Genomic DNA, 16,683 nt, shown 5'->3' with positions numbered 1-16,683 from the left:
AGCTTGTGTTTCTCCCTCAGCATCTTCCCCATTTGGTTTCATGATCAAGATTTTTTAATGGATGGCAAGATCCTTAATTTCTTTTGCAAGGTCTTCTTCTCATGGGCGTGATAGACCTCCTTGGTGCTTTGAGTGCCATCACAATTTACCGTGTTGGTCAAAATTTTCCTTGAAATTTTTTTTGTCCAAATACTTCAATCTATGTAACTTCATACTTTGGAGCAAATGTCAGATAGGGATTGTCCCACCCTCCTCATATTTCATATCTCCTAAATGATTTCCTTTGAGCATCAACAATTTTCTTGGAAAATTAAGTAGCTTTCTTTCTTAGTTTCAATGGTGTGAGCTCTTTCCTTACCTCTTGGTCTATGGAATATAGAACTTTGAGCTCAAGCATCTTATATCAATTTTACCTTGAGATATTTTATGCGTTGTTGCCATGATGGAAACCTTCTCTCCAAATGAACAATTTCCTAATCCATAGCCCACAACAAAGATGAAGACCATCAGTTTGTGGTGCAAGTTAATCTCATATATATATATATATATATATATATACATATATGTATATACATATATGTATATATATCTATATACATATATGTATATATATATATATATATACATATATGTATATACATATATGTATATAGATATATACATATATATATATATATATACATATATGTATATAGATATATACATATATGTATATACATATATGTATATATATATATATAGATATATATACATATATGTATATACATATATGTATATATATATATATACATATATGTATATACATATATGTATATATATATATATACATATATGTATATACACACACATATATGTATATGTATATGTACATATACATATATTTATATGTACATATACATATACATATATGCGTATATATATATACATATATGTATATATGTATATATATATATGTATATATATAATTTATTTATTTATATTTACAATTGTATTTATGTATATATATGTATGTATGTTTAAATGTATGTTTCCATATATTTATATAAGTATGATGTCTACACACACACACACACACACACACACACACACACAAACTATCTTCCATAAGTATATATACCTATATATGTATACATATGCATATTTGAATCATTCATATGCTTTCCTCTGTATACCTATACCTACAATTCATGTTCATGGAAAATACAAGCACCATTATCTTGTTGTCTTTGTGAATGTGTAACATGTTTAGTTTTGGTTACATATAATTATAATTGGCCAATGTTCATCTATGTATAGGTAGAGTTTTGAACTAGAATGTGCCATCCCACAAAAAAATTTCCATCTCAGAAGATTCATATGTTTCCAAGACACTTTGATAGTTTTTGGGATGTTCAAAGTTTGAATCTTGCAAAAGAGTATAATCTTTGGATGTTATTTTGAAATCCTTGGGTTTTATTCTATACAAAGTTATTTGAAAGTGAGGATCAATTGAGATTTTTTATTTTTTTAATATGTTTAACTCTTTTGGTCCTAAAGTCCTCAGTTGTTTTGAATTCCTCCTATTATATGGATTGGGTTTAATTTCTCAATAAACTTCTAGTAAGAATTCCAATTTTTTTCTTCAACAATTCTAGAAGTGTCTCTAATTTTGAAGCCAATCCAATGTTGTCTAGTCATGTGGAATCTAGATGTGAGGAGGTTGTGAATAGTGAGCCTCAATATCTTCAAGTCCATACTTGGCTTGCTTCCCTTGATTTTATGTGGGGTGATCTAGATGAGAACTAGTTGACTACTGTTTAAGCATTGGAAATAGATTTGACATGGGATGTGCCTTATAACACTCAAAATTGGCAGTACTTCAAAGCCAAAAAAATAGGAGCAGAAACTTGAGACTCAAGTTTAAGCATCTTTGGTGGCCTATTCTCCACCTAGGCAAATGTATATTTAGAGAGACTATAAGTAGTTGTGGAACATTTGATTTTCATAAGAAACATGATGTGGGACTAGGAACTATTGATTAGTGGGAACTTAAAGGGGTGTTTGTTAGATCACTGAATTGTGTAGGGTAGGAATGATATCTTTGTATCTCTCTTACTTTAATATTATTCTCTATAGATTATTGAGGATACATAGGATTACGGAGGAAGTTCAACTTTTTATTTCTTGTATTAATACCTGTAATCATATTGGATTTAATTTTTGGTGTTAAATTAATATGACATAACTATTTAAGTAGTTATCATGTTGTGCATGCCCCAATATGCTTCTGTGCAAAAAAAAAAAAATCTTTGTTTCAAAGTTATGATAGCCTATAATTAGCTTTAGAGATGGATTTCATAAGTGTTCTAGAATGTGACATTAGAAAAAAATCAATACCAATGATTTATAGAAGTGAGGAGGTCATAGATGCTTGATGTTAAATGTTTACTTGATAAACATCAACTTGATTTTTGGATTATGATCTGAACATCAGAGAAACAATTTTGTTTCAATTACGACTGATTTGTAATTCTCAATCATTAATGTCAATTAATTAAGATAAAGTCTTTTGATTCTCAATAGACCTTTTTAATATTGACCAAATTTGATAACAAGGTGCTAACATTAGGCAATTAAATTCTTTTATTATGTGTCCTCCAAGGCACCATCCTCAGCTCACCCAATATGTTTCATGGTTTATAGGCATTAATCTCTACCATTCTTATATTTGTACTATCCATTTTAAGCACCCAAAAAAAAACTAAGAGTTGGGTAAAGGAGTTTAACAACACATAAAAACTAGTAGTGTTATACCATGACCACACTTTGTTCATGAATTCTGTCAAAAAATTCACATGCCTTGTCTATGCTTCCATTTTTCAAACATGTCTACCATGGCAATTGTGACTAAAACATCTAACAAAAATTCTTTATGCTTCAATCCATGTCCATAGCTTATTCCAAAGCTCTTGTTTTGGCACAGGCATCAATAATGTTGGCAAAGGTTGTGTGATTTAGCTTTATATCTACCAATTGCATTTGCTTGAATATAAACACACATGTTATATATGTGTTTAAACATATATAAAAACATAGTTTTCTTGGAAAATTGAGAAACTTTCTTTCTTAGTTTCAATGGTGTGAGCTCTTTTTTTGCCTCTTGGTCTATGGACTACAGAACTTTGAGCTCAATGGGAAGCCCATAGCAATACCAACTAGGCACATAGTGCACCTTATACCCTTCAAGCAACATATATTTGTTGATAAAATCTTTTATTATCTTGTTCAAGGCATGCCCAATATGAAAATCCCCCTATATAGATCCTACTCATGATTATGAAGCCACATATCCTACACATGACGAAGGCCCTGATGTGAATCACAGTGATAGAGGTACATATTCAATTTTTATTGAAAATTAATTATGTAATTATTAATAAAATTTGGCATCTTAAATTGCAATTGGTGTAACCTTTATGTGATAATTTTTGAGTATGGAAAACTTCATGGTAATGGAGTCGAGCATGATGTTAGTGTTGAGCATGTTGAGGTTGGGGCTAAACAAAATATGGTAGATAATGTGACACTATCAAGTAAAGAAAAAACCCTATTATGTTATTTAGATTCATGAAATACTTATAACATTAAAAAAAATGTTTAGAATTAAACCCATTTATTTCTCATTACAAGGGCACATCAACCTTATGCTTGAAAAGAGAAGAGAAGCCTCATGTTATAAGATTAGAATCACAAGAGCCATAGGAGAATGTTGAAGATAGTCATGATGTGTCTATTAGCCTTTATGCCGAAGATAGTCATGATGTGCCTATTAGCCTTCATATCATGAGTATGATCTATGTCGGGAGTACAAGGATGTAGTGAAATGTCATGCACATTGTTATCATTGTTTGAAATTAACATCAAATAGATTATTTCTCACGAGGTTCTCAATTTTAGTTATTATTGATTAGGCATATTTACCTTTGTGTGAACCAATGCAACAAAATATTCTACATTTCTTTGGCCACTGGAATCTATGTCGTCGCAGGCAACCACTACTTTATATCCTTGCTTGAAGCCAATTTGTTTCTCCTCTTTAGTGGGCACTAGATTAAGTTTATATATTATAGAGACAAACAACAATATATTATTCTCCTTATCATAAATTGTTGTTTGTCCTCTAGAATAATATATATATGTATAGAGATTTATATATGTATATATAAACGTGTGTGTGTGTGTGTATGTGTGTATATATATATATATATATGTACATACAATTGTATTTATGTATGTATGTATGTATGTATATATATGTATGCATATATATGCATATATATGTATATATATCTATATATATATATGTATGTATGTATGTATGTATGTATATATATGTATATAATATATATATATATACATATGTATATAATATATAAATATATATATATATATACATATGTATATAATATATATATATATATACAAACTATCTCCCACAAGTATATATACCTATATAACTATACATATGTAAATCTTAGTCATTCATACGCTCTCCTCTATATATGTATATTTCTATTTGTGACCAAAGCTAGAAGTGTAAGGTGTTAAATAGTTTTATGGATTCCTATTTTGAGAATAGGTGACTTGTGAGATTATTTTTTTAGGGGGGTACGACCTATTAACTCCTTACCCCTCTTCTTTTCATTGTCATGGAATATTGTTTTTTTATTGAAGGTTATTCAAGGATTGTAACATTTACCTCTAGTCTCCACCATTTCTTTAACCAGACCAGAGATCTCCTCAAAATTTTGTCGCTCCAATTTCCTCTAACATTAATATTTGTAACACTCTCAGGCATTGTTATTTGTAATCCCCAATATGTTGGGAAGGGAATCTGGCAGAGACAAATTTTGATCCAACCTTGTATTTATTTTTGGAGGTTCTTTTATCAGAAATCCTCCCCTTGTATAAAAGGAGGTATGCCTTCTTAAAGACCCTTATAAAGGACATCTTTAATGTATACAGGACTCCGGTCCCAGGCTATACCGAGGGTTTTCTTTTCCCTATTTTTTCCCCCTAGTTCCTACAGTTGAACAGGGCAAAACTTTTGTAAAATATTTTGATAATATAATATAATATAAAGTATTGATTAGTATTGTGTATTAATGAATTTTATATCATATTAATAAATTTTATGTGATTGTATTGGTTGAATGTTATAGTTCATAAATGGATGAACGAAATGAATGAAGTATGTAATTAGATGTTAATGGGGAATTTAGATTGATGTTAGGGGGAAGGGGGTGAGGCCAGATGAGTTTCCATCTTCACATGGTTGGCCTTGTTAAGTAGAGAATATTATAGTATTCTTGAAACCAAGTGAAGCTCAAACTAACATACCAAGGAATCACAAAACCCAAATCCATGCACCTCTCATCTTCTCATCCCAATAAGTCATCTTTTCTGCCACTTTTATTTGGAAGGGTCTAAAGCTAGAGTTCATGTGAAAACATGTTTCATACTATATATATATATATATATATATTACATCCATTAATCTTTTCAGTTGCATTCCTTGACAAACCTAAGTGGTTCTAAGTCCGCTCTATGTTTTCCCAAGGTCTAGTCTAAGCAAGACCATTGGGCTTCTGAGAATCTTAGATGTATGTAGGCTGAATGGCTAGGCCAAAGTCCTCAGATATTTCCAAAAGAGATTGCATTTGAAAAAGAAAACTGACCTAACCCACCCTAAAATGCTTTTTTAAAAAGAATTTGACTCTTTGTTTAAAGCAACAAGATTTTTTTTAATTGGCATGTACCACAAAACTAAAGCTTTAAAGGCCTTAGTTTGGTGTTTTGTTTTATAAAACAAGAAATACAATTTGTTTTTGGTTGTGCTTCATCGAAAATCGATATTTTTTCCAAAGCTTCTTTGATTAAATTATAAATAATTGAATTCCATTTTTACTTGTCTTTCCAGGTTAATCCCAATTCTAATAATGCTACTTTGATATAAACCATTTTAATTTATCAAAAACACTAAGCAATGAACTATCATTCATGTTCTTAATTTTTAACCTCTATGCAATTTAGATATATATGTATTATGACTAAACCCCATTGTATCAAACTTGGAATAAAAAACTATGAGTTTTTGAACCCAAACCTGAACACAAACTGGCAACATAGGTTATGGCATAGAAGCCAACATTAGTGATCTAGAGAAGTTTCCTCTAGAATCAAAGGGTCTAACTCTATGATCAATATTAATCTTCTTTTGGCCATGAGTTAGCAAAACCCTTCATTGAGAATCTTACCTAATAGACAACTCACCTAGTTTGCATCATGTTGTAGTCTTATTCAGTAGCATCCATTATTTTGCCTTGGATTCTTTTGGAAATGGAACTGGTAGCTTGTATATTTTGCAATGTAAAATAAAATTGATAGAGGCCTTGTAGTAATTCTTTCATTCATAGGCATGTTTTTTTAATATTTGCTTCCTTTTGTCTATTGAGCTCTCTTCCAACAAGGTGACACAGACCACCATATTCAGATGTGTCTGTAAGATGAGAATTGTTTTTTTATTAATTCTAGGAGTGGCATTTGAAAATATGATTACCATAATAGAAGCTCCAATTTATGAATAAATGGATAGACAATTCCCACACTAAAAATTGGAAGTGCATTTACATCCATGAATAAGCCATCATGAAGGGAATTTCACACTAAAGATGACAATGTCTTATAGTATACTCAATATCCATCTTACTTTTTGGAGAAACACATTTCACCTCTGTATATTGATAATATATTCTTTAATATATTGATCAAATGTTTTACATATTCCAAAATGCCCATTTTTATCTTTTATAACTAATTTCTTTCTTTTCCTTTTCAATTCTTTGCCTGAGCTTATCATTATTAGTAAATATTTGGTTATGGTTGTAGGCTTTACTGGCATTAATGATCCTTATGAGCCACCATAAAATTGTGAGGTATAAATCCATTTTCAAAAAATGGTAAATCATTTGTCTTTTTCCCAGTTTCCCTAAATGAGCACTTGTCTTTTCTAGTATGTCCAACATGCCTGCATTGAAAGGAAAAATTGTTGTAAAATTTTAAATGGCAAAGTGTTTCACTTTCCACCCAAAGCTCTAGCATTAAAAAGTTGCTTTGGTGAGATAAGAACACACTCATGCCTATGGTTTTTGTTTTGATAGGAAAGTTGGAAGTCATGAAACCATTGGTATGACTTCAAGATGTAGAAAAATAAAATGTATAAATAGCTAATAAAATTATTTAGTATTAGTAAATAATAAAATATTCTAATAGTAGTAAACTTCATCTTCAATCTATTTGTTATAATCATTTGGATTTATGTGTTGCAGATTGTGATGGAAGCAATTAATGGAGTGTGTCCTTCACCAAAAGATATGGCAAAAAAGGTTGTTGCATATTTGGAAGAAAATGTTTTCCTAGAAGCCTGATAACATACCTTGCTATTCTTACACCTAGTTGCTCTTGTGGCAATTATTTTAAAAAAACCACATGGAGGTGGTTGTTATGGTTATTCACTTACAACCATAGGCCAAAATTTCCTCCCAAAGTAGAGATGAGACAAAGGCCAAGGAATAACTAAATAATATATTTGATATTTGAAGTGTTAGAAAAAATTGTTTTGTTTTGTTTTTTTATAATTGTGCAATTAATTTTACATGCATCCTGCACTCTCTCATCTTGATGATGGATTACAGAGAGTTATCTGAAATGATGATGCTAAAAAACACACACAATCAAATCCAAAATGAACTTTCATTACAAATGGATTATGGAAATTTGATATTGTTAATTTTGCATGCATGTGATTTCCACAATCCATTTGTAATGCAAGTTTGTTTTGGATTTGATTGTGTGTGTTTTTTAGCATCATTGTTTTAGATCACTCTCTATAATCCATCATTAGGATGAGAGAGTGTAGGATGCATGCAAAATGTCAAATCATAGGCAAGACATGTGAACTATTTTAAAGAATGCCTCAAAAAAAATATCAACCAAGCATTGGTCGAAATTTTGACCAATGCCTAAAAGTGTTCAACTAAGCATTGGTCAAAATTTTGACCAATGCCTAGAAGTTTTCTACCAAGAATTGGTTGAAATTTCAATCAATGCTTGGAAGTTTTCTACCAAGCATTGGTCAAAATTTTGACCAATGGCTGGAAGTTTTCTACCAAGCATTGGTCAAAATTCCAACCAATGCCTGGAAGTTTTCTACAAAGCATTGGTTGAAATTTTGACCAATGCCTAGCAATTTTTGACCAAGCATTGGTCAAAATTTTGACCAATGCTTGGTAGAAATTGCACCAGGGCTTTGGAAAGTTTTTGACCAACAAGTAAGTTGGTCAAAATTTTGACGAGAAAAAATTTGACCAATTTTGTTGGTCCAAATTTGACCAACCCAGGTCAAAATTTCCACCAATATTGGTCAAAAAATGATGTCAAATGTACTAGTGCACAATACTAGCAGTCATTTAGTCCTCTCGATTGAGACCTCCTCCCCTATTACTTTGCTCTTGATTCCCATGATTTCTAGAATTACTTTCTCTCTCACTTGTTTTTCCTCAACTTTGTTCATTCAAAGCACTTCCTGATGTAGATCCACTTGAGGATTTCCTACGAGTTTCCTCACTCAAAATAACACCAATCACATCATCATATTTTAGGGTACTAGATCCCGGAACAGAATTACTCACAGCCATTACCAAGCCATTCCAACTTTTAGGCAAAGAACACAAAATCAAGAGAGCCCTAATTTCTTCATCAAAATTGATACCCATAGAAGATAACTAACTGGTAATACTATTAAACTCATTTAAACGATCTACAATAGATCCACCTTCTACCATTTTCATATTAACTAAATGCTTCATGAGAAATACCTTATTTGAAGTGAAGGGCTTTTCATACAGTGTTGCTAGGGTTTTCATCAACTCTTCTATTGTCTTCACTTTTTTAATATTAAATACCACTGATGGTGCCAAGCATAATTGAATGATTCCAAGTGCCTTTCAATCTAAAAGATCCTAGTCCTCATTTGACATAGATCCTCAATTGTTGGTTTTGCCTTTTGATGACTTCCATAAATCCTTTTGATAAAGATAGTCTTCCATTTGCATCTTCCATAACTTAAAGTTCTACCCATTAAACCTGTCAACCCTCAGCTTACCCTTGTCTACCATTGCTCCCACTCAACTATGAGACTTCCACTCAACTATGAGACTTTCCTATATAGGATAACTGAGAAAACAACCTCGCTCTGATACCACTTGTTAGGATTAAACCACAGAAATAAATAACAATTACATGCAAATATAACCAATAACAAAAAAATAGTAAATCACATAGAAAAGAACACAAGACACCAAGATTTAACATGGTTCACCCAATCCCTAGGCTACGTCCACCAAATAGCAAGTCTGATATTATTATGATCTAGTGATTATAGCGTGATTACAATCTGTAATCCCTTATAGCTCAATACCATCACAAGAACCAATTTCACATCACCACTATAAAATAATCCCTAACCCTAAGCCCTTTTATACATGTATTTTTATGCTACTTTAGGGCTACAACATGTCGGCCATATGTCATCCATATGTCGGCCATGGCCCAAATTTTTTTTTGGGGTGATGCCCTGAACCCTAAAGAATTTATGAAGTATGTACAATATTTTCTTGATCAATAACCACAAACTAACAACTTTGAGGCCTAGTCTATTTGAAAATTCCTTATTGATACATCCCAATGCCAATTTTTGTTGGATTTTGCACCAATTTTTGTATTGTATTTCCTTTTTCTCGTCCTTGGTCATGCACCATTACCATCTTTGGAATTATCATCCAAATCTATTATATTATTTTGGCTACTCTAGCTATTGACCTATAGATCTTGGCTACTCTAGCTATTTACCTAAATATCTTCTTCAAGTTCATTGTGATTAGATATATTAGGTTCACCAACTTCTTCAATATGCGATAGTAGAATTGGTAGTGGAAATCATTGGGAATCTTGTAAATGCACTTGTGATGATGTTGCTTCTTGCTTTTTACCACCAAAATATGATGCCAAGGTGCGAGTGTGCTATGCTGGCCTTTCTTGACTTCCACCACCATTTTCGTTCATGTTCAACATCTCTGAAGAAATATAGGCTGCCATAAAATTCAAGTTTAAAAAAAATTCACAATCGACTATAGTGTATTACATATATTTAAATCTAAATAGTATTCATTAGTTGTATGAAGTACACTTTAAAATATAGATGTCCTAAGTCTCCTTGGTCACTAAACTGGTCCCAGTTGATAAATGACCACTAACAGTCTAACTTGTATCTACTACATATAAGAATGAACTAAATTTACATAGAATAGACAGATAGGGGTCTGAGTTAATTACCTTTGGCTAAAATGCAATTGTCACACTCATGGCTCACCTGAAAATGATCTTAGCAGTATGAGGAATTGAGACTTTGTAACTGAATACTGATTGGAATTGAGACAACTTACTTATCTATGAATGTATTTATACCACTCTTTTGTGGCAAAATCTATGGGAATATTATAGGGCATACCAAATATTTGGTGAATCCCACATAAGAAAAAACTATATTCTAGAATTTCCATGACAAATATGGTTAGTCCATTATACGGCCATGCATAATATACATGGTGAAGTTGAATTTGTGTGCACACACATCCACATATTTGTGTGGGGAATGTCGTCCCTCTCCTAAAACATTTTTTAAAACCAAGGGTGAATTGAGGCTGTCCAAAAATATTGTGTGGGAAATCATAGGTGAAAGAGTTTAATTTTCTGTGTGCCAAAAATATTTCTAATTGGCTATTTCATTTCAAAACATGATTCGATGACATAAATCCTCTGGTGATGGGCCCAGTGGTTTCACTTATATTTGCTAAACTTGGGGCGATGCACCAAATTGAATATCTGTAAAAAATATTCCAAATTGATGTTGGTTGCTGAGCAACAATTTCCATTTTGCTATCATTCACCACTATAGTGAACCCTAACTTAGGAGTTGAGAATCCAACTCTGATAATGTGCCAAGATCACTTGCAGTGCAAATAACCTGCTAAAGAGAAACCTAGGGAGCAAAGAGTTTGAAGCAAAAACCACACAAGAATGATTCACAATAGGAAATTAGAATTGCTATGTGAAAATGGAATGAATTTACAATGAGTGAGAGACCGCTTATAAAGGCCTCATGGTAGCTTATAGAGCAAGCTAGAAGGAGGTAGAAGATAAGGATGAAAACTCAGCACACATCCACAAAAGGTGGAAAAGATAAGCATGCCAAAGGGAACAAACTCCCATGTTGTCAACAACTAACCTCAACATGCATTAAATACTAAGTATTAAATAAATGCATGAACCTAAGTAAGCTTAAGTAAATAGAATAAATAATTAACAATCAATTAATTATTTTACTCTAACACCCCCCCTTAAGTGCAACTTAGGGGAATGCCTTAAGCTCACAAAATAAAGGAAAAAATGCAAAATGGGTCTCGACAACTAGGCCATTTTAGGTACCCAAGTACAATGCAACTAAATGCAACCTCTATAAAATAGAGAAAGAGGGAACACCTTATGGGAAAAACCCTCCTCCAAAAAGAGGTAAAAAAAACATGCTGAAAAAAACATGAAGTGAAGGAAGGAAGGCCTCAACCAATCCCCCCAAGGATAACTTCTGTAACCCCAAGCATTGACCATAGTTGAAGAAAGCGTGATGATGTGAAAGGCTTAGTGAAGATGTTTGCAACCTGACTGGCAGTAGGAATGTACTCCAATGCAATACCACCATCCTGAATCAACTAACAGATGAAATGCATATGTAACTCAATGTGCTTGGTATACTGATGTTCAACCAGGTTGCGAGAAATGTGGATGGCACTCTGATTATCGTACCACAAAAGAGTAGGGTGATCAGGAGGAAATCCAAACTCAGTCCTCAACTGACGAAGCCATAAAGCCTCCTGACTAGCAAGAACTGCAGCCCTGTACTCAGGCTCTATAGATGAAAGTGCTCGAGCATGCTGCTTCTTGCACGACCATGTGATGGGGCCAGAGCCAAGGAAAAACACAAAGACAGAAGTAGACTTCTGATCATCAACATCATCGGCCCAATCTGAGTCAATGTAGCCAACAATGCATGGAGTCCCCGTAGTGTAGTGAATTCCATACATAAGTGTGCCCTGAATGTAGCACAAAATATGCCTGGTAGCTTGCCAATGACTCTCATGAGGGTCCTGAGAAAATTGAGAGACTAGGCCAACCACAAAAGATAGATTAGGGTGGGTGTGTTAGGTATAAGAGGCTGCCAACCAACTGCAGATACAAAGTAGCATCCACTATGGGTGAAGAACAGGAGGTAGACAAAGTGACACCTGACTGAAATGGTGTAGGAGCAGCCTTACAATCAAGCATGTGAAAGCGATGAAGCATGTCAAGAGCATACTTTTGCTGATACACAAAAATGCCAGTAGGAGACTAATGAATTTGAAGATCAAGAAAGTAGTGCAGCAAACCAAGATCAGTCATCTCAAACTGGTCCATTAGTGCATGCTTAACATCTTAGAGCATGGATGACAAACTAACTCTAAGGATAAGATCATCAACATACAAAATAAGAATCAGAATCTCATCACCAAGATGTTGAATGTACACTATGGGATCAAAATGGTAGCGAGTGAAGCTTGTAGACAGTAGAAATAAGTCCATCTTCTCATACTAAGCCCTAGGGGCTTATTTGAGACCATATAATGAATGTCAAAGCCTACAAACCAAGGTGGGATCCTGCACAAAACCTAGAGGCTACTCCATATAAATCTCCTCAGTGATATCACCATGTAGGAAGGAACTCTTCACATCCATCTGATAAACTGACCATCCCTGTGAAGCTGCGAGGGATAAGACAAGGTGAATAGAATTCATCTTGGTGACAGGGGCAAATGTCTTGGATTAATCAACACCCTCGACTTGCAAAAAACCCTTCGCAACAAGATGAGCCTTATGCTTATCAATGGAACCATCAGCAGTGTACTTAGTGCAATAAATCCACTTACAATGTACACTAGCTTTCTCCCGTTGGGAAGAGAACAAAGATCCCATGTGTGGTTCTTCATCAAAGAAGAATATTCCTCCTCCATTGCACTATCCCATTATGAATGTCTTGTTTCCTCCACAAATGACTGAGGATTGGTACTAATAACATGACTGAGTAGGCTAGAAACTACAGTGTGAGAATGGGTGTGACAAGATGTGGATGGGTCACCAGCTAGAGATCCTGCAACATCAACAGTAGGTCAAGCCCATTTAGGCATCTAGGGAGGATCCTGTGGTGGAGGTATATCGGGATCACCATGATCATCATCCTCATCATCTATGAAACAAAGTGGAGATGAAGAGGGAGTAGTGGGAGCTAGAGGAGGCACTGGAGGTGAGGAATGAACTGTAGGAGGGATCTCATCAAACTAGACATCCCGTTGAAATAGGACCTCTCTGGAATCATGATCAAATAACATGTAAGCCTTAACATCCTCACAGTAGCCAACAAAAATCAATGGTCAGCTCTTCGATTCCATTGCTTTCCTTTGAGCAGTAGGTACAAATGCATATGTTGTACTCCTAAAACCTCTGAATGACGACACATCAGGCTTGACATGGGACCAAGCCTCCTCAGGAGTCATATGTTGAAGTGCCTTGTGAGGCATCCAATTCTGAATGTAGTTGGCACAATTTACTACCTCTGCCCAAAAACATGAATCCATGGACCTAGACTAAATCATACAATTTACCATCTCCCGAAGGGTTTTGTTCTTCCTCTCAGCCACACCATTCTGCTGAGGAGTGTAGGGTACTGAAAGATGATGCTGAAGACCATGCTTAGAACAAAAATCTTTGAAAGACTGGTTCACATACTCCCCCCCATTATCTGTGCATATGCGCCGAATAGAAAGTCCAGACTACTTCTCTACAAATGCCTTAAAAACTTGAAATGAATCGAAGGCATCAGACTTGTACTTAAGAAAGTACACCCATGTGCATCTGGAGAAGTCATCAATGAATGTAAGCACATATCTAGTACCTAAAAAAGGAGTAGAAATGACATGAGGTCACTATGAATCAGCTCCAAAGGTGCTAAAGCACGAGTGGCTCATTCATGTGGAAAAGAATCTCTATGTTGCTTTCCAAGTGCACATCCCTGACAAACACCATCTAGACAAGAAATCTGGGGAAGCCCAAGAACAAGTGCCTGTGTGCTCACCTGTTGTAGATATCTATAATTGACATGCCCAAAACATTCATGCCAAAGGTTGCTTACTAAATCTACATGTGCAACTAAACATTAACCTGTGTCATTAGAAGACTCAAATCCATCAAATCTATAGAGGTGTGATGTAGAGTCAACACTCCCAGTGGCCATAATCATCTCTAGATCATGTAAGTCCTAAATAACCACATCATGCAGTGAGAACTCGATTGTCTTCCTAGAGCCAGAGTGGCAAATCTAATAGATAGATAGAAGGTTCATTGAAATATTAGGAACACAAAGTATATCCTGCATAGAACCCCCAGCCAAAGCAACAGTGCCAAAACCCAAAACTGAAAGTTGTGAAGAGTTCCCAATTGCAATCTGTGTGAAGGTGCAAGGAGCAAGTGAAGTAAGCAACTTAGGAGTGTTTGTTAAGTGGTGAGAAGCCCTAGAATCAAGAATCCATAAAGGCACTGAAGGCATAGCCCGTGCAGAAAGAGCATGACCTTTCCTTGTAGATGGAGATGAAGACTAAGGAGTGGAAATGTGATGCTCCTTCATGGCTTCCTCTAAAGCCTATAATCATTTCCAACATCGGGAAATCGGATGTCCATCTTTCCCACAAAAGCTGCAGTTCTCACTGGATTTCTTCTTGATCTTGGAGGTAGACTCACCCGACTTTGAAGAATCTTTACCCTTGGGAGGCTTTGCTGGAGGATCACATTTGGATGTATCTTTCTTTGATTTTCCTTTCTTCTTGGATTTCCCCTTAGAATTTTGAGCAACCAATGCTTGGTTGGAAGAGCCAGAGCCATCCACCTACTAGATCTTTTCCTGTTCCCTAGTCAACCTGTCACAAAATGTCTCAAATGTAGGCATCTTTTATCGGTCTCCAAGGGCATCATGGTGGAGTAGAAAGTAGAAGAAAAGACTTGATACTACCTCTTTAGCTTTGAGAGTATCAAAAATATGCACTCATTATCCATTTTGTTCTTCCCACATCCCTATAAAATTGCACATAGGGATTTGAACTTCATCAGAAAGTCCTCAATGGTGGGAAAGTTGCTTGGTGACAAAGAAGTCAATTCTGCATCCAACTAAAGTGCTTGAAACTCATTCACCTATTCAAAAAAAGTCTAAAATTTTTGCTAATAAGCTCATGGAGTAGTCAAACCATCCAGGTGAAATAATAGACTGTCTGAAATGTTGAGTGCAATCAGCCCCATGGCTTCATCCATCTTGTTCTTGTGCTATAGAACCTCATAAGGTCATGTAAGATTAGGCTGATTCTCATCTAGACAAGACCATAGACCTCTTGACATTAGAAACCTAGTCATTTGTTCCTTCCAGGTGTGGTAGTTGTGTGCTGCGAGACAAGATATAGATGGATCCACCATTAAGAGAAAGAAGAAGACAGAAGTAGAAGGGTCTTAACTAAAGTAAATTATAGAAAAGAAAGAAACCCCCCCACAAACATACAATAATATCTCCCAAATACCACAAAAACAACTAAGGAAAGCAAAAAAATTGGAAAAGAACCTGGATTTGTTGATGCAAAATAGGAGGAAACACAAGCCTCTACTTTGATGCAAAAAATGGAAGCTCAAATGAACTCAAAATCTAACAAAACTAGACCAATGTCTCTGTCTCTAAGTCATCTTTCTGACACTTCTTTCAGATTGAAAAAAGACCTCCATATGCTCAAGTTATAGCCAAAAAACCAACTGCTGCTCCAAAAATGCACTTGCTGGAAAATTATAGACATTGGCTTAAATTTGACGGCTGTATGCCCGTCATGGGACATTCACTGGGAAAAAATATGTTACCAGAAAGATGATGTCAGAAACCAGGAAGTGATGCAAGCATGCTGAGAAATGATGTCAGTACGCCTCCCAAAAAAATGATGTACACCCCTGGAAAGATGACGTCAGCCTGTCTGACAATGACGTCAGCTATCAGAAAGCTGATGTCAGCAAGTCTGAAATGCTACAGAGTAGTGGTGGAGCAATAACTGTTAGTAGCAGTGGTGCTCAAGAGGAAAATGCTGTGACACTGCTTCACTGCATGGCGGGCTGTTGGTGGTGGCGGAGGACTCCGCTGTGGTAGCGGTGGGCTATCGGCAGTGGCAGCGGACTCTGTTGCAGTAGCGGCAGGCTACTACCGGGCAGAATATACAAGTCGGTAGCAGGTGAATGGTGGTGGCGTGGTGGCTGCCGAGTGGCACTTTGGCGGTCACTTTTTAAATTTTTTTTTTTTCCTTTTTCGTTCATACAGTCCATATGATAGTGACCTGGAGGCTTCAAAAAATCTCCAAAAATGCCCTATGTCCAAACTTGAAAAGTTTTATATGAATTTTGATTGTAAACGGCCTTTCAAAT

The 16,683-nt window shown here is 35.0% G+C and overlaps 1 protein-coding gene across 1 annotated transcript in view; it reads left to right on the top strand.

The window, feature by feature from the left end:
* LOC149533103 (chromatin-remodeling ATPase INO80-like) overlaps nucleotides 1-16,411 on the top strand; it is a 76,703-nt gene extending 60,292 nt beyond the window's left edge. The window contains exon 4 of the mRNA XM_089805803.1: nucleotides 16,190-16,411. Within this exon, the coding sequence (XP_089661929.1) occupies nucleotides 16,190-16,411 (222 nt within the window). The remainder of the gene's footprint in view (nucleotides 1-16,189) is intronic.
* Nucleotides 16,412-16,683: the final 272 nt, after the last annotated feature.

This window comes from Cupressus sempervirens, chromosome 10 (assembly GCF_028749045.1).
Source record: "Cupressus sempervirens isolate cs-2001-9-10 chromosome 10, ASM2874904v1, whole genome shotgun sequence".
NCBI classification, from domain to species: Eukaryota; Viridiplantae; Streptophyta; class Pinopsida; order Cupressales; family Cupressaceae; genus Cupressus; species Cupressus sempervirens.
This window is presented reverse-complemented; position numbering and strand designations above follow the sequence as displayed.